The sequence below is a fragment of the Kwoniella europaea genome, chromosome 1 (genome assembly GCF_036810445.1).
Source record: "Kwoniella europaea PYCC6329 chromosome 1, complete sequence".
In the NCBI taxonomy this organism is placed as follows: domain Eukaryota; kingdom Fungi; phylum Basidiomycota; class Tremellomycetes; order Tremellales; family Cryptococcaceae; genus Kwoniella; species Kwoniella europaea.
In genome coordinates, this window is record NC_089487.1 from 16,464,873 (window position 1) to 16,484,239 (window position 19,367).

Here is a 19,367-nt window from a genome sequence, read left to right on the forward strand (position 1 = left end):
ATCCTTGGTCATTCATGGACAGGGGGGGACCGACAAGGTCACGGGAGACTATTGACATGATGCAAGACAAAGGATGTACAGCACAGGTATCACTGTCCAGTGCGACTTCCTAAGACATTGACTAGTCGGATTTCATGCCAAGTACACTAGCCAACCTCCGACTCGAAGTTTGTCAATTATGGCCTCTTTCATATGAAAGGATACTGTACCTCAAGATGATCGTCAATTTCTCCGTTCTATCGCATTGAATGGTGTTTCTATCTTACTTCTGTTCTGTTGAACCTGCTCAAAAAGCGTATTCTAATACTTGCGATTTCGATTTGTTCATAATTGTCCACTTAGCTGGTCATCAAAAGTGCACAGTGCACACAGTCTACTTCACCAGAAGAAGAGTATGTCGTTATCAACCGAGCCCAGCCTTACACAGGACGAGGCGCCCATACCTAGCTATCATGAAGTCTCCCAAGATTCAGTACCATCCTACAAACTTGGCAGGGACGATGATATACCTACCACGGTGTATTTCCACCCTCGTCCATTGGACTTCAACCTTCAATACAATATGGAACCGCGCTTACCTCTCAGTAGGATATGCGATACGTTCATTCATAGTGGTACATACAAAGATTGGAAGGAGAGTGAGATTTCAATACAGAATTATACCGACCAATCAATGAGACTTTTATATAGCTCTTTAGCGGGTCATTATGAGGATTACAAGGCTTATAGAAGAGACAGGAATGATTGTGAGAAGTCGATTGAGAATGTCACTGATGGGTTGAGAAGTAGGGATTTCACGGGTCAGCCTTGTAGATTGACATTTGTGGATGGAAAAACAATGAAGGATTTGAAGTCTATTCAGAAAAAGGTGAATAAAGAGCGTAGTAGAGGATGTTTGATTTATTCTATTGACGATTCTAAGGACATGAGCTCTGGGTTGATGCCTCTTATCAGACGATTGTCAAGTAATTTCAGTATGCAAGATCACGAGCAAGGCGAGTCAACAGCCCAAGCACAGAGTCAGGTTTCGGAAGAGAGTGGCAAAACCTCCGCGTCAATTAGATTCTACATCAATTATTCAAGCGATCTCTCAATTGTTCAGAAAGACCGAGATGACTTACAGAGCCTGGCTGCCAGTCTGGGCAAACTCACTTTCGCATCTGATAAGAAAGATATGGAGCTGATGGCTAGGTCCAGAGGGTTTTCGATCCATAAGGTTTCGAAGGAAGTCCTCGATGGGTTGGTTTCTTGTGAGAGCTGGACACGAAGTGAGGAGTAAGAATGGCGGAAGTGTGAAGGTACAATTGCAAGGATGTTACTTGCGTTATACTTCTATATTTAACCCATCAAAGGTGATGTGGTCTATTTTCTGGACGCAAATATCATTTCAAGTACAGACAACCGATATGACCGAAGATCGAATGATATATACAGTGCAGCATTTTCAGAACATAACTTCATGAGAGTCCGATCGTACAAAGTTCTGCTTTTGCCCCTGAGACAATATACAGTGACACGTTCTTTTCTCCTTTGTCAGAAAGGAACGATGAGAATGGACAGGGAAATTTTGGAATTTCCATTGCAGTAGACTCGGTCCATCTGATACTTTCCTAAGTCTTTCTCGGTGACGGATCAGCTGGCAGTGCAATCAGCTCAACTTGCAAATACTACAATCTCGATGGTTTATATTGTCGGAGTGTAGCACTTTGCCAAGATACTTCAAGGCACTTCAATCGTTCCTTTTGCCTTTCCATTTGAACAATCCTCTTCCTCGCATGCTACTGAATACTTCTTTGCTTCCAAACTCAGATCACGCGTGACGATCTCTCGATAAGTTTCTCTAATGCTTCTGCTTCTTCGAATATCGTGTTGCAAGCGTTCAAACTCAACCACTTTGCACAGCAATGTCGGACTTGCATATATGTCATATCACTCATATATGGCAGTGTCTTGTAGTACATGTACTAATTCACTTTAACTCCTACCTTATCTTTTTATAATCCATTTACCATTCCTTCATCATCATCATTCGCAACAAGCAAGAGTTTGTTACCATACAAAAGAAAAACATCCAGTAATACGATGAACTCGGAACGATCCATTCGACTTCGAAGAAGGGGATCAATGACTTTCGATCCCTCACCTCAAGATATCGATACGATAACTGCCAATGGTTCGGCACCAAATTATGAATATACCACTTCACCTCAATCAGACTCTGTATCCCCTCATCTCGGTAGGTCCCAACATCCTTGGACAGGGTCAGGAACGGGAACAGGTAGACAACATCATATATATTTCTCACCTCATTTCCCATCTGATAAAAGTTGGATGGCAAGGCGTGGTCCTCCTCCTAGTGGCGTAATCGATCATACTGTACATTATGGTGATGGTAACCCCAATCATCAAAGGATAGGTACATTCGTATGTTCCATCGAGAACGGTTTGACAGAATATCTAGAAGATTTAAGATCTAGTGCCTATTTATCCAGAGATAGGTGGGATGATGCCTCGGAGCGACATTCCAACGCGACTATGTTAATTGAACTAACCCCCAAAATCCAAAATGAGATGAACGAATACGCTCAAATGGTAGCGGAAGCTTCTACCGCTTCTTTCTTTTTGGATTGTAAAGGTCTTGCAGTTTCGCCGAATACATTAGAACGATTTAATGAAATTAGAGAAACGTGTAAGAACGAGGGGACGAATGGATGTCTAGTTTATTCTAATGCGATCAAGACGAGACGATCATCCAGGGGATCTATCTTCTCTAGTTGGAAGTCCTCCAACGCTGAAGAGAAGAAAGGGGAAGGGGCAATGAGGTATTATATTGATCATTCAAGACTGGTTGATACTCAAGCTACGCGCGAGTCCTTGAGACAAGTGGCAGAGAAGTTGGAAGAATTGAGCGAATCTACGACGATCAGGTCCAGGGATATTCATGGACCTCTCAAGGGCTTTGCGATACCTCGAGGGATTTCGACGTACGCGGTGGACCAGGATGAGTTGGATGAGTTAAGCTCGTGCGATCCTGTCGTGTTGACCTATAGCGTCGACTCGGGCATCTTCACGAGAAAACCTACCTGTTAGTAGTATCGTGATCTAGAGTGTCTGGTCAGTATGTGAGAGATGTTCCTCAGGTCAAGGACAGAAAACAGAGTGGCTCTCGCAGTCCGCTGAGATATGTACAAACTGACAAATCTTCCATGTCCCGAAACCTACTACTGATCTATCTCTATATACCCTCTCGGCTCAAACTCATTACCCAAGTCCAAAGTCCCACCTACCACTTCACCTATAAATTGCCTATATCCATCTTCATCTTCACTTTCCAATATCGCCGAATGGATGATATTGATCGAGATCATAACTTCCTCGTAGTCACCTTGAGACCCGCTGTTCTTCTTCGCTCTTGGGATTGTCGATAACTTTCTCTGAGGAATCGATTGACCATCGGATATGGCGGAGTCCGAATCGAAAGAAAGTGATTGTAAGAAATTGTGCTGAGATGGTAGGATGATTTTCCGATTACTTCTGACGTCCGATCCCGAATACTCTCTAGATGTATAGGATGTTGAAGGTGTGTTGATAATGTCTTCTTCGCTTCCTGTCGAATAGGTAGACGAAGACGACGACGAAGTAGATGATCTTGATATCAATTCGGGAGTTTTCATTTCCTTTCCTGAATGTGTCCAATTTACCAATTGAGATTCCAATGATATCTTTCGTTCCTGTTCCCGTTCCCCATGTCTAGTGGTAGACAAACAGTCCCTTCTCTGTTTCTCCCACCACTTTTTCAAGGTCCTTATATCCCTCCTCGTAAGATGATCGATCCCCACCACTTTTATCTCCCTCAGCCCCGTCGGTGTCAACCTTCCATTTTGATCAGGATCAGGGTGTTGATGTATGACCTTCATGTCGAAGAGGGATTGAAAAGGGATTTGATCCAATCTTGATAAATCTATTTTCTCCAGACTAGTCTGCAAATCCCTTAAGAATTCTGATATCGTTTGGGTAGATAAGGAGGTACATGATGATAGAGATATATACCTAAGATTGGCAAAGCAGCTAGAAGACGGTAGAGGTAATGAATGAATATTGGTAAATCCCATATCTAATTCTTTCAAATTACCAAACCTTTCACTCTCTAACAGTTCTATCCATCTATCACCCGATAGTGAACTTCCCCTCAGATCCAATTTCTCAATATTGCTCGATAGACTTTCCAAGATTGGATCTAATTCTTCTATTGGAAGGTAGGATGATGAAAATGGGATATTGAGGATTCGCAATTGATCGAATTTAACATGTCTCATTATCGGTCCGATCACGCTTTCGTATTTCACCATACCCAGATGGCTATTCCTCTGTCGGTGATATTTCGTATTACCACGTTTGTCATTCTGTGATAACAGCATACCTAGATGATTTGGACGATATCCATTGTAGCTACGAGGGAATGGGAATAGGTTTATCGATAGTTCCCTAACGGAAGGTAAGATGTGATTTCCCAATATATGAGGTATGTTCGACGGTATATTGTTTAAAGATAGTTTGCGATGTAAGGTTGGTGATAGACCGAGAGAATGGAATGACCTTGATACTCTCAGAAGGGTCAAGAGGTCAGATGGGTCGAGGTGGGATAAGATCAACAGTTGGATTTCGGTAGGAAGTGTTGTGAATGGTGATGAACCGTCTTTGGGAGGTTTTGGTGTATATGGGTGCATCATTATAGACTTGCTGGACGTTGAATGACGAGATGAAGATGGATAAGGGTGTTTGGGTAAAGCAGAGGGTAGCAAAGTCAGGTGGGAATGGTTTGATAGGATCTGAGTGGGCGGCAAGAGTGTGATGTCCATTGTGAGTGATGGGTGAATGGTCGTCGGTACAAGTGCAGAAAGTATCGATGGTTGATTAGATTGCAATGGTCATGGGTACAACTAGCGATGATGAAGAGACAGCAACATACTTATGATCTGATCGTATGAGATGACTTGATATACTTACTCGATGCATCTGTCCATCTACATATATCATGTTCACTCATTCCTTTGTTGTTGTTGTTGTTGCTGCTGCTCTCCTCTCTCCTCTCCTACTGTTTACTTACGTCATTCCCAATGGTTGCCATTTTGCCTCTCAGGCACCGCCCTCAACATCGGCGATCACCGGAAACGGTAAAAATCACGGCTCCTGCTACTCAGCCATTTCCACTTTCATGGGAGAATGAGTCCAACAAGGTTATCAACTGAACATACTTCTATAGATGCATTGATATAAGAGATGCTATGGACAGAACAGATAACATGACGGGTCCCGTTTATATATGACAATGAGTGGGCGAACAGGAAAAGAATATGGAAGGGAAAAAGAAACATGTATAAAACTAAAGAGAACAACCTAAAAATCAATGAAATGGACATGGGACATGGGGCATGCGTACTTATTCGCTTTTTCGACATGAAAGGGACGTTGAATGGTCGTGTATTATACAATCGTACTTGACGTCGAAGTTTTGGGAGGACAGGAATTGATTATAGGGTCATAGAGTACATTTGGGTCAAGGATTTGATGAACAACCGACAATGAGCGTTGATCTTGAGGTGATTTATCGATTCTGTTTCTCTTTTGGTCGTGTTCTGATACGTTAACCATCTTGAGGTTTTCCACTTCATCTGCTGTTGATGATGATGGTCGGGAAAATGGAGAAAGTGGCAGATCTTGAGTGTTCCTCACATAATAACACAGCATTTCCCTTTATCTTCCCCATCGTCCTTCTCACTCCTCCTCTTGCCACCATAAGCTTCTCGATGTCCATGATCATGACTTGCACCTACACCACCGTGACCCTGGTCGCGGACCAAGACGGCAGCTCTCGTAGCAGCCTCAAAAACAGCATCTACACCTTTATTCTCCAATGCTGAAGTTTCGAAATACGCTCGGGCACCGATGATATTTGCTATTCTTTGACCCTACAAAACGTAACGAGCATTAGCAATACGAAGAAGAATCCTTGTCATGCAAGACTTATTTCACTCACAGTGGCATGATCGATATATCTCTCAGGTGTGAAAGTACCATTCGCCATTGCCCTATCTCTCAGATCCGTCTTACAAGCTACGAGTATCACCGGTATTTGTCGACCGCATATTGATCTTACTTCTTCGATCCACTATGATATCCCAAAATCTATCGTCAGCTTCTGATAACTGTATGGAATTTGACCAGAATGTTAAAGAGTGGATCTCGTGGAGTTTTCCAGGGAAAGGTCAACCACCCGGAATAGGCCGAACTCACCTTCTGCGAGACATTCTCCAACGAATCAGGGGTATCCACCGAGAACGCTATTAAGATTATATGTGCTTTCGAGTACGACAACGGTCGAAGTCGTTCATATTCTTCTTGACCACTGTGAGAGAGACGCATATCATCAGCGTTTTCTTCTGTGATCGAAATGAAGGATGACCGATTGCAATGGGTCTTTGTCAGATATGAATATATAATCTACTCACGCTGTATCCCATAATGCCAATTGAACGGGTTTCCCATCCAACTCAATCTCCGTCACGTAATTGTCAAACACTGTTGGTTCCTATCAGCCAAGTAAAGTTAGCTCACTTTCCTACTATATGCAAATCTTGGATCTCTGCCGAGTGCAAGTGATCAAGATGAAAAGCTAGATGAACTCACATAATTCTCTGGGAAATGTCCTACTGCAAATACATTCAACAAGGAAGTTTTACCTGCGGCTCCATCTCCTACGATCACCAATTTACGTCTTATCTATCACACCAGATCACACAAAGTAAATCACGTCAGATTGCGCTACACCGCACCGGATTGAAAGACGATTGTCATGATTGATATAAAGCAAACTTACCGCTCTTGAAGGACTTCCAGACATTTTAGTCAGACTATTTATACTGTACTTCCTCTAATCGAATAGTACCTGGATATGCTCTGCTTCAGGTTCGAATGTTGGAGCGTACTGGGTCGTACCTGATGTTTCTAGCTTGAGCGATGACTAAGCACTGATATTGGTGTGTATGGTCCTTTCGAGATATGTATTGTTTGGTGGTTGTTCTGTTCTTTGCGTAAAATTGTGATTGCGGTGGGTATAATGAAAGGAAGTTGGTCGTTGGGTTGAGATGGTCGGTGGGATGATAAGTAGGAGAAATGCAAGATGATCAAAGGATTATATTGTATTCATATATATGTGATTATTCGGCGATTGATGTGATGATGTGCTGATCTTCGCTTAGAATAGATAGATGTATAGTGAAAGATGAAGCTATGTCGAGGTTGGTATGTGGTATGTAGTTGTGTGATATTTCGGTTCCGCGCAATATGCCTTTATCAAGATTCTATTTGTTCTATATTATATGATGGTGGGAAGAGTATCGTACGACGTTGAGTCGCTATCGTCAGCTATATATACTGTATATAAAAGATGAGAAAGAGATTAGATCAAAGGAAAGCGATTGCAACCAAATTCACGGTCAGGGCGTGTCAAATGAAAATGAAAATGAAAATAAATTTCAGCATGATATATGATCGTGATGATGTAGTTAAAGGTTAGCACGTGTACAGGTGCAAGTCGGACAGGTGAACAGCTTTTCAGTTTAGCTTTGGAGCTTTCACATACCGCTCGGCCAGAACAAAGTGTTGAGAAGTTATGGGAATGTCTCTTGTTGGAGACATGAGAATAGATCTATAGACATGAAAGACAAGACAAGGAAGGAAGGAAGGTATGGGAGATTTGAGATTATACTCACAATGCTATTTTCGTTGCCAAGCTCCTCGCTCTTGCTTATCTTTGTGATCCGTTGCTACAAACTTTCTCTCCGACAACGTGTGCTTGCTTGATTGTATCGTTAATTGATATTTTTATTTAATGAAATACGATTGAGTATCTATATAAGATACAAAGATGATGATCAGCAAAGATATTTATCTACTATCTACATCAATCCTATCGTTCCACTTTCTCAAGTCCTACGAAGTCAGTCCCCTTTCACTCTCAGATGATGGTCCTCCACTTTTGAATGCCGAGTAAAGTACCGTGCCGTAAGATGATGAAGAAAAATCACTAACGTGGGAATAGAAAAATGTCAAAATCCAGCTTCCTTCTTCAAGTTCTAAGTCGCAGTGACTTCCCGTTGGCTATGCGACTCTCTACGTTGATGACTAAGACTCGTTGGTATTTAGATGTGGCTCGCGAACAAACGACCGTGTGAAGAGATCACTATAGTTGTATGTAAGGCATGTATGATGCTGTATATACGAGCAGATGGAGGAAGCGAAAAAACCTCAGTTATCTATCCAAACACACATCCAGTAGATCATTCTCGTTCTGAGCTATGATCCCCATCGATGACGTTCCATAGGCTTGATATCATGACCGCGGGTGAACCTTTGACTTATGGGCTGTACAGATACGCCCTTGGATAGACCCATCGAATACCGCCGCAGTAAGGATAGATCAAGCATGTGTATCTTTGACTGTGGGAAATACTGCTGTCCTGCAGGGTGAGCCCATGTGCCTTATCACAAAGTCAAAGTCCAAACGGGTTCTCGGCGGTCTTCTCCGCTCTTCCCATCTAACCTGAGTGAGAGCCATAACGCCGATGGCTTGTCCTGTTCTATCGGATATAAGCCAGTCTATAACGCCGCAAATTACCGATCGATCTTTTGGTTAATTTTCTCTTTGACTTTACTCTCTGGGTTTGTGTCCGTTGTGCATGGTGGATTGGCGATTGCTGCAGTAGGTAACACCAAAAGACCTTACTTGTCATTGGATACCTTCTTACTCCATCCTTCAAGTTAAACAAAACCACCATCATCATCAAAAATGGCTGAAGCTCAAGCTCAAGGACAACGAGGTGGATTCGGTAGAGGACGAGGTGGTGCTGGTGGAAGAGGACGAAGAGGTCCCAGAAGAGGTGGTAAGAAGGAAGAGGAGAAGGAATGGTGAGTGTGGGTTGTATGGTTCGAGCGCAATGTTACATCAGACGGAAGGCAGAGAGAAGGAACATTTGAGAAATGAGGAGTATCGTTAATGGTCGTGGATGGGAATATACGCTGGACCGAATTGGATTGGACGTCTTAGGTGGAATCAGAGTAGAGGAGGATATAATCAGTATCGACGAAAAGTTAGGGACTAAGACTGATATGATTGTCGTTTTGACAACGTAGGGTCCCCGTCACCAAGCTCGGTCGACTCGTGAAAGACGGTAAAATCAAGTCTCTCGAGGAGATCTACCTCTTCTCTCTCCCTGTCAAGGAATACCAAATTGTAGACATCTTCCTCCCCGCCCTCAAGGACGAAGTCATGTCCATCAAACCCGTCCAAAAGCAAACTTCTGCCGGTCAACGAACTCGATTCAAGGCTTTCGTTGCCGTTGGTGATTTCGATGGGTGAGTGGATAACGTCAAAACAAGATACCGTCAATTATATGAATCGATACTGATGATTCCTTCTCCCTGCTCTGCATCCTTGCTCTTACTTTCGAATCGACATCACTAAATCACAATCTTCGATCGATCAACCATCCCATTTCATCTAAACCCACAGACACGTCGGTCTCGGTGTCAAATGTGCCAAGGAAGTCGCTACCGCCATCCGAGGTGCCATCATCGCTGCCAAGCTCTCCATCACCCCTGTCCGAAGAGGATACTGGGGTTCTCACATTGCTGAACCTCACACTGTCCCATGTAAAGTTTCCGGTAAAGCTGGTTCCGTCATGTGTCGATTGATCCCTGCCCGTGAGTTTGTCTATTGTCATATAGGAAGAAAAAGAGTATGCTGATGGTTGATTCTTCTTGTTTCAGCTCGAGGTACTGGTATCGTCGCCGCTCCCGCTTCCAAGAGAATGTTACAAATGGCCGGTATCCAAGATTGTTACACCCAATCTAAAGGTTCTACTGCCACTCAAGGAAACTTCTTGAAAGCTACCATGGCCGCTCTCTCAAAGACTTACCAATTCCAATCTCCCGATCTCTGGAAACACGTCGATGTTGGAAACTCTCCTTTGGACGTTTACTCTGGTCACCTCGCTCTTGCCGCCAAGAAAGCCGCTGCTTACTAAATTTGTTAGTATTTAGTAGACGGTTGGAAGTGGGATAGGAGATTTTTGTACGAGCTTAGTATAGCTGTGATGAGATGACCTATTTTCATAACTGGCTTTTGCCTTGGACAATAACGCATGTGGTACTGAAATCCGAAACCAATTGAGAGGGACCATCTGCCTTTTCGTTGGCATTTGGAGACTGTTTGCATATGACGTGACACTCGGATGAGCGTTTGAGCATGTGTATTGGAGTGACCCCAGGTGTAAATCTTGACATTTTATCGGATCCGAGTGGAGGTGATCCAAAGTAAATGTCTTGCTCGATTCATGTCGAATTTATCGAGTATTTTTGCATTTCTTTCAACCTTCAGTCTAGTTTGCCTGTAAGGTAGACCGAGTCATTGGAGCAAGAGCCATCTGTCAACTGTCCTTTCCCTCCATCGCTCCTTACCCACTTCAACTTGGCCCTCGCACGATGATAGTCAACCTCCCGACAACCCTCCCACCTCCCTCACTCTATCCCAAACTCCTACCCCACTTGATATCCCAACTATCTCACTCCCCTCCTTCATCGTTCACCCTTCCTGCTCTACGATCGATTCTCCATATCATCGCTTACATCACTCTATCTTCACCCTCGTCAGGCAACATCCCTCAAGCAAAATCTACTATCCCTCTACAGCATTTACTAGAATTATCAACCTCTCATCCTGGTTTGATCAAAGCTTCTATCCTGTTAGATGCAATCATAGCATATCCATTATACCTCACAACTATCAACGAGATCCTTACAAACGCTTTCGATTTGAACGGAGATTTAGTTGAAGTGTTTAGGATCGATATCATACCTTCTCTCATCAATAGGCTCAATCTCGGCAATACCAATAACAATGGGAATAAATGTGTAGATGATATCTCAAAATCAACAAAGATATTATTATCGATCATTCGTTCTCACGATGAATTATTGGCTTTGGTATTGGAAGATTCAGAAAATGTCATCAAATCATTATCCAAAGCTTACTCTACCATTTCCACTACGACTAGCCCAAACGAAAGAGCGGCTACAAGAGTGAGAGTGAAATCGGATATATTGATGATTTGTAAAGAACTTTTGGATAGTGTTCCATCAGGACATGATACAGTAGAAGAAACTATGATTGCTTTTATGGGTGAATCGTCTGCACCAAAAACAGAGGGAGAGGTGATGGGGGATGGATCGAAGTTGAGAGATGATTGGGAAGCTTTACTTGAGCGAGATGAAGAAGGTCTTTCGAAAGAGGTCAAAGAGGTTTTGATGAAAGAGAGGGATGAGAGAGCAAAGGATGATAGAGTGAGTATCGACTGGCCGAATATCACTCATCTCTTGCTGTTCGCTAGAAGACAGTTTGCCATATAGTCGTACCAGTGTCCATCATCGATGCTATGATGCTATGCGTGAGAATCATGAGAAGAGCTGACGAGAGCTTTTGCTTATAGAGAGTCCAACATCTCCTACAACTCTTCCCCACTCTCCCACCGCATCTACTTCTATCAGCACTTTCACATCCATCTATCTCATCTTTGCCAGAGGGATCTCGAGCAACACCTTCCGAACAAGCTTCGCCGATCGTCGAAATTATCTTCAACAAAGGTGAAGGTTTGCCTGACGATTTGAAGGAATTGAAACTGGCAATTCAAACTTTATCTCAAGGTGATAGTATACCTGAAACATATACACTCGAAGTTAATGGTAACGGTACTAGTCAAGGTGATAAGAAGGGCAAGGTGGAAAGAAGGAATATATTCGATGATGAAGATTTGGATTTGAGCAAATTGAAGCTGAAAGATGATGATTCGTGAGTCCATCTCAATCTTCGGGAAGACAACCCTTTTGCGAATCATTTTGGACCGATCTAACATGTATGTACTCATATCCAGGTCATTACCTACTTTATCAAATACCATACCCGACACATTACGAGCATCCATTATGCGATTAGTAGAAAACCAAGCTGTAGAAGAAGAGGAACGAAGACAGGCACTAAAAGATGCTAATTTGCTAGACGATGAGGATGATTATGAGGAAGGTGATGATGGTGTGATCAGTAGGATCAAAGTTACGAGCGGTGATGATGAAGAGGATGAGATTAGTGAAGAGGATGGAGTGAAGGTGAGATTCCTCGTGTTGGATTCGTAAGCTTGTTGAAGCAGAAATACTGAAAGATATCTCTTTCTTTCCGTTATACAGATCTCACGTGAACCTTCTGGAACTACTACGCCCTCATCCGGCCCCTCCAATAGACAACGACTGGATATACTTCGAACGGCTTATATAAATAACCAAAGGGTATTCGAGCGAGATGGAGCCACGAGAAGATCGAGTGAGCGAAAGAAATTGAGAGAGATGACTGGCTGGGATGATGGTCAGATCGAAGGTTGGAGAATCATGCTGGAAAGAGATGTAAGTGGTTTCGAATGTGTTAAACAATCGCGGATAACTTATATATGTATCTGTTTTTCTGTTGGTAGCCTCATAAAGATGATATAATATCTGCTCATACTGAGAGGATGTCGAAGAACAGACAGAACTCGCCACCACGAAATAACCCACAACAAGGATCATCGAGAGGAGGCAATCCAAATAGAGGTGGAAGAGGTGGAGGTAGAGGTGGACAGGGTGGAGGACAAAGAGGTGGTAGAGGGGGAAGTAAGTCCAGTAGAGGTCATTCCAATGCTGCTAGAACTAGAGGACATGATAAGAAGATGAGTAAGATGGGTGCTATCTAGCTGCTATCGAACGGAGGTACAATCCTGTTTCGTTAATATCCCTATGCGATATGATATATGTGTAATGTCCCGTGGACGTCATGGACGTAGAGTGAGGCTCATTCCTTCCTTTTATTCTGGTGTGAGGCACTTCCAAAGGATGTCCGAAAATAAGTCAGTCTGCGAAGTAGCTCGAATGACGATGTTGACAAGGAATCACTGCTCAGTAAGGAGTCCAAAACATATGTAGGAGCTTGGCTAAAACTTCATTCTTCTTATATCCTCCTGCAACCCTTGCATTGTAATACTTAGCTTGATATACCTGTCTCATCTCCCTCAAATACGGAATTCCTCTTATCGAACGACCTTAAATATCCGAACATGCCATTTTCATCGAGTTCGAGAAGTGCGCCGTCAAATTCCCGTGTTGTCACCCTATTCACCTCACAAGATGAATCAGAGACCTCCAACCATCATTCACAAGATGATGGTCCGACATATACCCTGAGCGTAACCGCCTCAGCACCTTGGCATAGCATTACACTCCTCGTCCATCCCTATCTCATCTCGGGAACAGAATGTAGGAACGTCCCTCGGTACAGAATCACCGAACCGTCTTATACTATCAGAAGACCTGTTGAATATATCGATCTGCGAATTGTGGGTGATCCAAGGAAAGGACCATTACAAAATCAATCTGGATATTCGGAAACGATGGAATTTGGAACACACCTTGCCACGTATTTGCGTCATAAGCCTTATGTGTCTGATTATATCGCATTTCCCACTATAAAAGAAGGGGAGAACGTAGTTGACAGACTCATAGACGATACTGATTCTGTTAATCGTTCTGGGAGGGATCTGATCAGTCAATGGGTCGAACAGCAATATGTCGACTGGTCGAAATTCAAAACGGAGACCGAGACGGGGACGTTACCTTTCAAATGCCACACCGAGTTCGATACGAATACTTACCTTGATCATTTCCCAAAGATACCACTTGATCATCTTGAAGGAAAACCGATAGATGTTCAGAGCTACAAACGAAAGACAAGGGAGGATTGGGAGGGATATAAGTTTCATTATCCCAAGGAGCACAATCCACATCACCACTGGGTGGCAAAAAAGAGTTTGCCTTCGGTTATTCCTTCTGAAGAACAGGAGATGAGTGGTTGAAAGTTGGATATACTAGATATAGTTGAAACAATGCATGGTATACACAGAATGGGTGCATATGAAGGATGCTAGAGATGACCAGGGAACAATTCTTCATCTGACATGTAAGATTGGAGGATGAAAATTACTGGAGGTCATAATATCCAAAACACAAAACTTAGATAGACAAGTTTTGACCTCTAAATCCCACCATTCTTGTATATCGCAGGCCCATTATCAGGGATGCTCTCAATCTTGTCCAAACAATTGAACGGTTGTTTCTCCAACTAATCAATGTACCCATCATCTACACTAATATAAGCAACGTCCTTGTATGGCCATCCACACGATACGTCCCTCCAATCCAAAGATCTTTCAAACTCTGATGCACCCATCGTGCGTTTATGAAGCCGCTCAGCCGCTTGGACCCCTTGCGAATTAGCCTCTCGTACTTCCTTTTCGATGAAAATTGTATTTGGGACGGATCCAAAGCTTGATCGGTAGGTCGAGTATACAATCTGAAACGTCTCATCTCTTCGACGCCTTCCCAACGTACGCCTGTCTCAACGTTATGTACACCCACTACGACTTTAGATCGTTCTTTGGGATCCCACACATCTAACATGCTCCTCATGCGTGACATCTGGTCCCGTTCATGATCGGTACTGAGAATACGATGCACACTGAAGGAGTGGGGATCCAATCTTAAATATCTTTCATAATATTCGTCCACATGTCTTTGAGTATCTATCTACCTGCCACTTGTACTTGGCCAAACTTTCGGAATTCTCATAATCGTTCTCTCGGTAGATCTCCATAATGGGTTTTGTAAGATATTCAATGGATCGATAAGCTTCTCTGACACTTTTCAAATCACCTTGAGTGATAGCAGACTTGTCAATAGCTACTGTCATTGTGAAAGGACCGTAATCCCAAATGTCTATCGTATCGATATAATACAAGATTGTGGCTTTTGGTGTTTCACTCTTGGTAGCATTTGTCACTGTACCCGGAGTGGGGTCGGACGGAGCACTTGTCGTGTTCCGGATACACAGGTTCGAAACCATACAGTAGTGGAAGACTTCAAGCTCACGACAAGCCTTCCATTGATCTGAGACCCTAAACAAGTGTGTCCTATGAGTTCGAGAACGCCTCAATCCTCAAGATCCGGCCGACGAAGACCTCACGCGTAAACGAAGACCATCCGAGGCTATGAGACATTATGGTTGTGCATTTTCTACGCAAAAAAATCTATTCTGTTCAATACCATTTATTCTTTAGTTCCTTCCTCTTCACTGCTGGTCCAGCAACTAAGATCCCTATCGTCAAAGCACCCAGGGTTAACAGTAGCTGAGCTTTGTTGAATGTATCAGATAAGATATCGAATGTTCCCGAAGGTGTTATACCCCTTGTCAAAAAGAGGTCTAGACCATATGCGAATAGGAGTGAAGTCGATTCGACCAATGCTGGTGAAGTCAAGAGAGACTTGGCACCGAGTACCTGTACGAATATGTCCAAAATATCAGTGACTCGTCCGCACTGACTTGTTATGACGAACAGTATGGACTGTAGGAACCGCACTCACCTGATATTTATGTGAGATCACTTTTTTCGGATCCACAGGTATCAAAGCCTCATAGGGAATCAACATCTCCTCTTTATCCCTTGAACTTGGCTTTCCGACCGGTCGACGAGGATCGAGCAGTCTACGATGAATGGTAGCGATTTGATTTTTACCATTTACGACTATTTTAAACGAGGCATGCATCAGTGGCTGTACTAGCAGCATTAGCTATCAGCTCAAATAGCTACTCACTGATAACTTCCTTGGTTGTTATACCAGCTTTTGAAGTTGTGAAGCCCAATGTCTTGACTTCGGTGGGCAAGATGAAAGATTGTGAGATAGCGATGACCGGAGTTTCCGCAAAGGTGGATTGTGAAGGTCTGTACACAGCAATGGATAGTCAGCCTCCAGTGACTTGAACCACTGATGGCACAGCCCAGCTTGTCCTTTCGCACACTCACGTTACGCCTTTCTTGTCCGAATCTTCGTATAACTCTGTACTAGCAATCTTCCATCCTCTCTGATCTAACCAACTGATAACCAGCCAATTCTCAACCATGCCAACTTTGATGCCGCCTCTACCTATCACTCCGTCAATCTCGGTCTGATACACCACTCTGCCATTGGTGGTATCGATAACATACGCCTTTCCAACTCCTTCTAGCGATGTTGATGATACACCTTTTGTGGAAGGTGTGAAAGTCGATATGATCTGTAAGTGAGGATTCAAGTACTTGTATAGAGTCGACTTATCGCCTAGAACTCGACCGAAAGAAGCTATCGCATCGAATATAACAGGTTGTGTCTCCAATATTACTTCTCCTTCGGCAAAGGGATGTTGCCAGATCATCTCGCCTTTCAATGCGCCCCCTTGAGTGGCCGCAGATGGTATAAAGCCCCGAAGGATTGTTCCATCGATAGATCGACTTTGAGCTGTGTAGAATAAGTTATCTGATATACCTTCGATCGCTCCGAGGACTTTTTTGCATGATGGGAAGATGTGGAGGGAATTGGAGGGATCGATAACAGCCAAGACAGTAGCTTTTGAACCGCAATTCTCGAATGGAAGTAAGAAAGCATTCAGGGCTTTTCCTTCGAACAGTGTCTTTCCTAGTGGTAGGTGGTTGGTGGGGTCGACTTCCCCCGAGATTAGGCCGGTATAAGCATGGAGATGGTATGCGATTGTGGATATAGTCTACAAGTGTCTCATATCAGCTGATGGGATCAACTCGCATCCTTATCATATTCGCTCACCTCTCCCACAGTCTTAGTAGCCAAAATAGCCAACATAGGTTCTCGGCCACCTTCACCATCTCTTACATTCCAGATATCCTCAACTTCTATTTCCGGGCCTTTCTCGCTCGTCAAGCCTAGATTTCGAGACCAGATAACGTTCCCGGTGGACGAATCGAGTGCAAAGATTTTTCCTTTCGCGGTTGCCGCTATGAGGAGTTTCTGGAAGCCGAATTGGTCTCGATGAAGGTGAGTAGTGTTTAAGGGTGTAACTTGTAATGCAGAAGTATACGAAGCGGCTGTGAATCGCTTGGCAAATCGAATGACATATCCGGGTAGATCCTGGCGCATGTCGTCAAGTACTTTCAACGAAATAAGAAGTCTAGACATGTGGAACTCACCTTGAGTTCAGCCAGATGTCTACTCAGCCTGCCGACAAAACTCTCTTCCGCTAAGACTTCTCTCACTTCCTCAGTTTCTGGTTCACCAAGATCAACGAATTGAGCTGCTTTGATATCCGCCAACGATTCCTCGCGAACCCAGCCAGGGTTGTCTAGCTCCATTCGCTGTATGGCACCGCTCGATGTAGTGAGGATCAGAACAGGCAATTGCTTGTCAGACAGAGTGGGTGATACTGCGGCCTGCATGATCCTCAATCGAACGTCAGTAGAGTGACATTGAGGTACGCGGATACTGTTCAAGCTCACATGGAGGAAAGTCCCGTGCGAGGCGGTATCATAAGAGAAGGTGAAGCCGGATGTGATGATGTCTGTCGATTCAACGTTGGGGATGTTGATGGTCTGAGCGACTCCGACCTGTCCAGTTCCCAATTACGATCAGATATATGATTTGATTTTTTGAGAGCAGTAGAAGGCACTCACAGCCATATTGAAGGACCAATATACTCGATTGAGTATGACTCCTTTGGCCGTGGTGATACCGGAATATACAGAGTCCGACCTTTCATCAGATTTGGTCTAAACACTCTGGGGTCAGCACATCACTTGTTGTCTCCAAAGGTGAGCAAATATGAGACTCACCGAAAGCTCAAACTCCCCAACCTTCTCCCCTTTGATCACATTGATAACATCCACTCCTCCATCGGATCGTCGGCCCAGTATGATACCGCTTGTTCTGGTGCCTACTTCAATGATCTCATTGTACACTTTCCCTTTTCCAGGTAAAAGATCTTTGATCTCCTTCCCTACCGACCCGTCCTCTTTGATGACTACTATCCTGATCCTACCATGTTCCGTCCAGACCACTTTCGTTGCTCCATTATCGGTAGAAGAGATGAGGGCTTGTTCGGGTATTTTGACTATTGAAGGTATTTGACCTAAATCTCCTTTCGGTATTGACGTTTTCAGATCTAACGTTGTAGTCAACAACATCTGTGCCGAGATACCATTTTGGATGCCTAGTACGTGAATGGATGATCCGCTTGAGACCAGCTGTTTGAAAAGGATAGTTGAGCTGGATATAATGATATGTCCATAAAAAAGAGATATGCGTTAGCAACACGTCAACAGTCGTCCTTTACAGTGTGTAAAGAGAACAGAGTGAAGTACACGAAGTTGGTTAGGGGATGTAATTACTCACCCTGCACCAGGTACTTCAGTGGCCCATAGCTGTTTCCCATCTTTCAATGCCAATCTAGTAATCCTCTTCCCATCGCTCAAAATCATGACGCTTTCGTCTCCACTTTCACCTTCATGGGAAGGTACGAAGCTGACATCCGTACCAAGGTGATAGGGAGTAGTCAGGATTCCACCACCACGTATCTGCTCTTCATACGGTATGACGGATTTCTCCCATGAGAGTGAACCGGTCGACAGCGAAAACAGACGGGCAGTGGATCCTCCAGGACCAGAAAGCAGGATTATTTCTATACCACAGCATAGCACACATCAACATCTTCGTGCGATACTACACAAATATTTCTATATTGTACGACTCACTGTCATTATGAACATGGAATGAGATCACTGGATCATAATCCTCGAAATGATGTCTCCATACTAACGTCCAATTCCCAAAATTAGTCTCATCCTGCCCCATTGATCATAAGATTGGGATGACTCACCTATATCACCATTCTCTACATCCAGCACAGCCAAAACATTCTTCTTAGTTAATCCAACAACCCTACTTGTATCCTTGTGTTCCACAAATATAGGTGGGGTAGGCTCTAAAATGAATTCACCAATTAACGGTCGATGCCAATCTACTATTCCTGCTAGGTCGGCTTGTAACGCAAGGATTGTCGTGAATAACGTGGAGAGGAATAAGAAGAGGGTATATACCCTATGTAGGAATATCATACTGTCCTACTTCGTCTATCGTCTTCTATGCAGTTGCGAAAAGAGATAGTTGATGGATATCTCATCTGGTCGAATGCTGCTCAAGGTGGAGGGATAAGTTTAGGATGGGTTGTGAACGTGGCGTCAATCTCAAAGTCACACTCGGCTCGTAATCCACGTCTCCTGCAGGTTATGCATGTGCTGCACAGGCAAAGCAAAGGCGAAGGATATCCGGGGTGCATATCATGAAAGAGATCTATAAGTAAGAAATATAAAATCGCATATAAATATAGCCAAGAC

At 43.6% G+C, this 19,367-nt stretch overlaps 8 protein-coding genes across 8 annotated transcripts; 5 read left to right on the forward strand and 3 right to left on the reverse strand.

The window, feature by feature from the left end:
* Positions 1-394: 394 nt before the first annotated feature.
* On the forward strand, positions 395-1,279 carry V865_006273 (uncharacterized protein; the record flags this gene model as incomplete). The annotated part of the gene is made up of 1 exon (XM_066230032.1): positions 395-1,279. The coding sequence occupies one exon, from the start codon at positions 395-397 to the stop codon at positions 1,277-1,279; it is 885 nt and encodes a 294-aa protein (XP_066086129.1).
* Positions 1,280-2,082: 803 nt separating this feature from the next.
* V865_006274 (uncharacterized protein) lies at positions 2,083-3,090 on the forward strand (the record flags this gene model as incomplete). Its single annotated transcript, XM_066230033.1, has 1 exon — positions 2,083-3,090. The coding sequence occupies one exon, from the start codon at positions 2,083-2,085 to the stop codon at positions 3,088-3,090; it is 1,008 nt and encodes a 335-aa protein (XP_066086130.1).
* A 131-nt stretch (positions 3,091-3,221) lies between these two features.
* On the reverse strand, positions 3,222-4,859 carry V865_006275 (uncharacterized protein; the record flags this gene model as incomplete). The annotated part of the gene is made up of 1 exon (XM_066230034.1): positions 3,222-4,859. One exon carries the CDS (start codon positions 4,857-4,859, stop codon positions 3,222-3,224), a length of 1,638 nt encoding a protein of 545 aa, XP_066086131.1.
* Positions 4,860-5,729: 870 nt separating this feature from the next.
* Positions 5,730-6,901, reverse strand: V865_006276 (uncharacterized protein; the record flags this gene model as incomplete). The annotated part of the gene is made up of 6 exons (XM_066230035.1): positions 5,730-5,969; positions 6,038-6,169; positions 6,295-6,406; positions 6,510-6,589; positions 6,688-6,780; positions 6,878-6,901. The coding sequence occupies 6 exons, from the start codon at positions 6,899-6,901 to the stop codon at positions 5,730-5,732; spliced, it is 681 nt and encodes a 226-aa protein (XP_066086132.1).
* A 1,947-nt stretch (positions 6,902-8,848) lies between these two features.
* V865_006277 (ribosomal protein S5) lies at positions 8,849-10,085 on the forward strand (the record flags this gene model as incomplete). Its single annotated transcript, XM_066230036.1, has 4 exons — positions 8,849-8,967; positions 9,193-9,414; positions 9,572-9,762; positions 9,829-10,085. 4 exons carry the CDS (start codon positions 8,849-8,851, stop codon positions 10,083-10,085), a joined length of 789 nt encoding a protein of 262 aa, XP_066086133.1.
* Positions 10,086-10,542: 457 nt separating this feature from the next.
* Positions 10,543-12,836, forward strand: V865_006278 (uncharacterized protein; the record flags this gene model as incomplete). The annotated part of the gene is made up of 5 exons (XM_066230037.1): positions 10,543-11,400; positions 11,547-11,905; positions 11,988-12,219; positions 12,298-12,510; positions 12,579-12,836. The coding sequence occupies 5 exons, from the start codon at positions 10,543-10,545 to the stop codon at positions 12,834-12,836; spliced, it is 1,920 nt and encodes a 639-aa protein (XP_066086134.1).
* A 360-nt stretch (positions 12,837-13,196) lies between these two features.
* On the forward strand, positions 13,197-13,991 carry V865_006279 (uncharacterized protein; the record flags this gene model as incomplete). Its single annotated transcript, XM_066230038.1, has 1 exon — positions 13,197-13,991. The coding sequence occupies one exon, from the start codon at positions 13,197-13,199 to the stop codon at positions 13,989-13,991; it is 795 nt and encodes a 264-aa protein (XP_066086135.1).
* Positions 13,992-15,230: 1,239 nt separating this feature from the next.
* Positions 15,231-19,088, reverse strand: V865_006280 (uncharacterized protein; the record flags this gene model as incomplete). Its single annotated transcript, XM_066230039.1, has 12 exons — positions 15,231-15,470; positions 15,556-15,716; positions 15,787-15,914; positions 15,996-16,729; positions 16,789-17,109; positions 17,169-17,408; positions 17,475-17,582; positions 17,649-17,744; positions 17,808-18,240; positions 18,367-18,652; positions 18,726-18,785; positions 18,851-19,088. 12 exons carry the CDS (start codon positions 19,086-19,088, stop codon positions 15,231-15,233), a joined length of 3,045 nt encoding a protein of 1,014 aa, XP_066086136.1.
* Between the last annotated feature and the right edge of the window lie 279 nt (positions 19,089-19,367).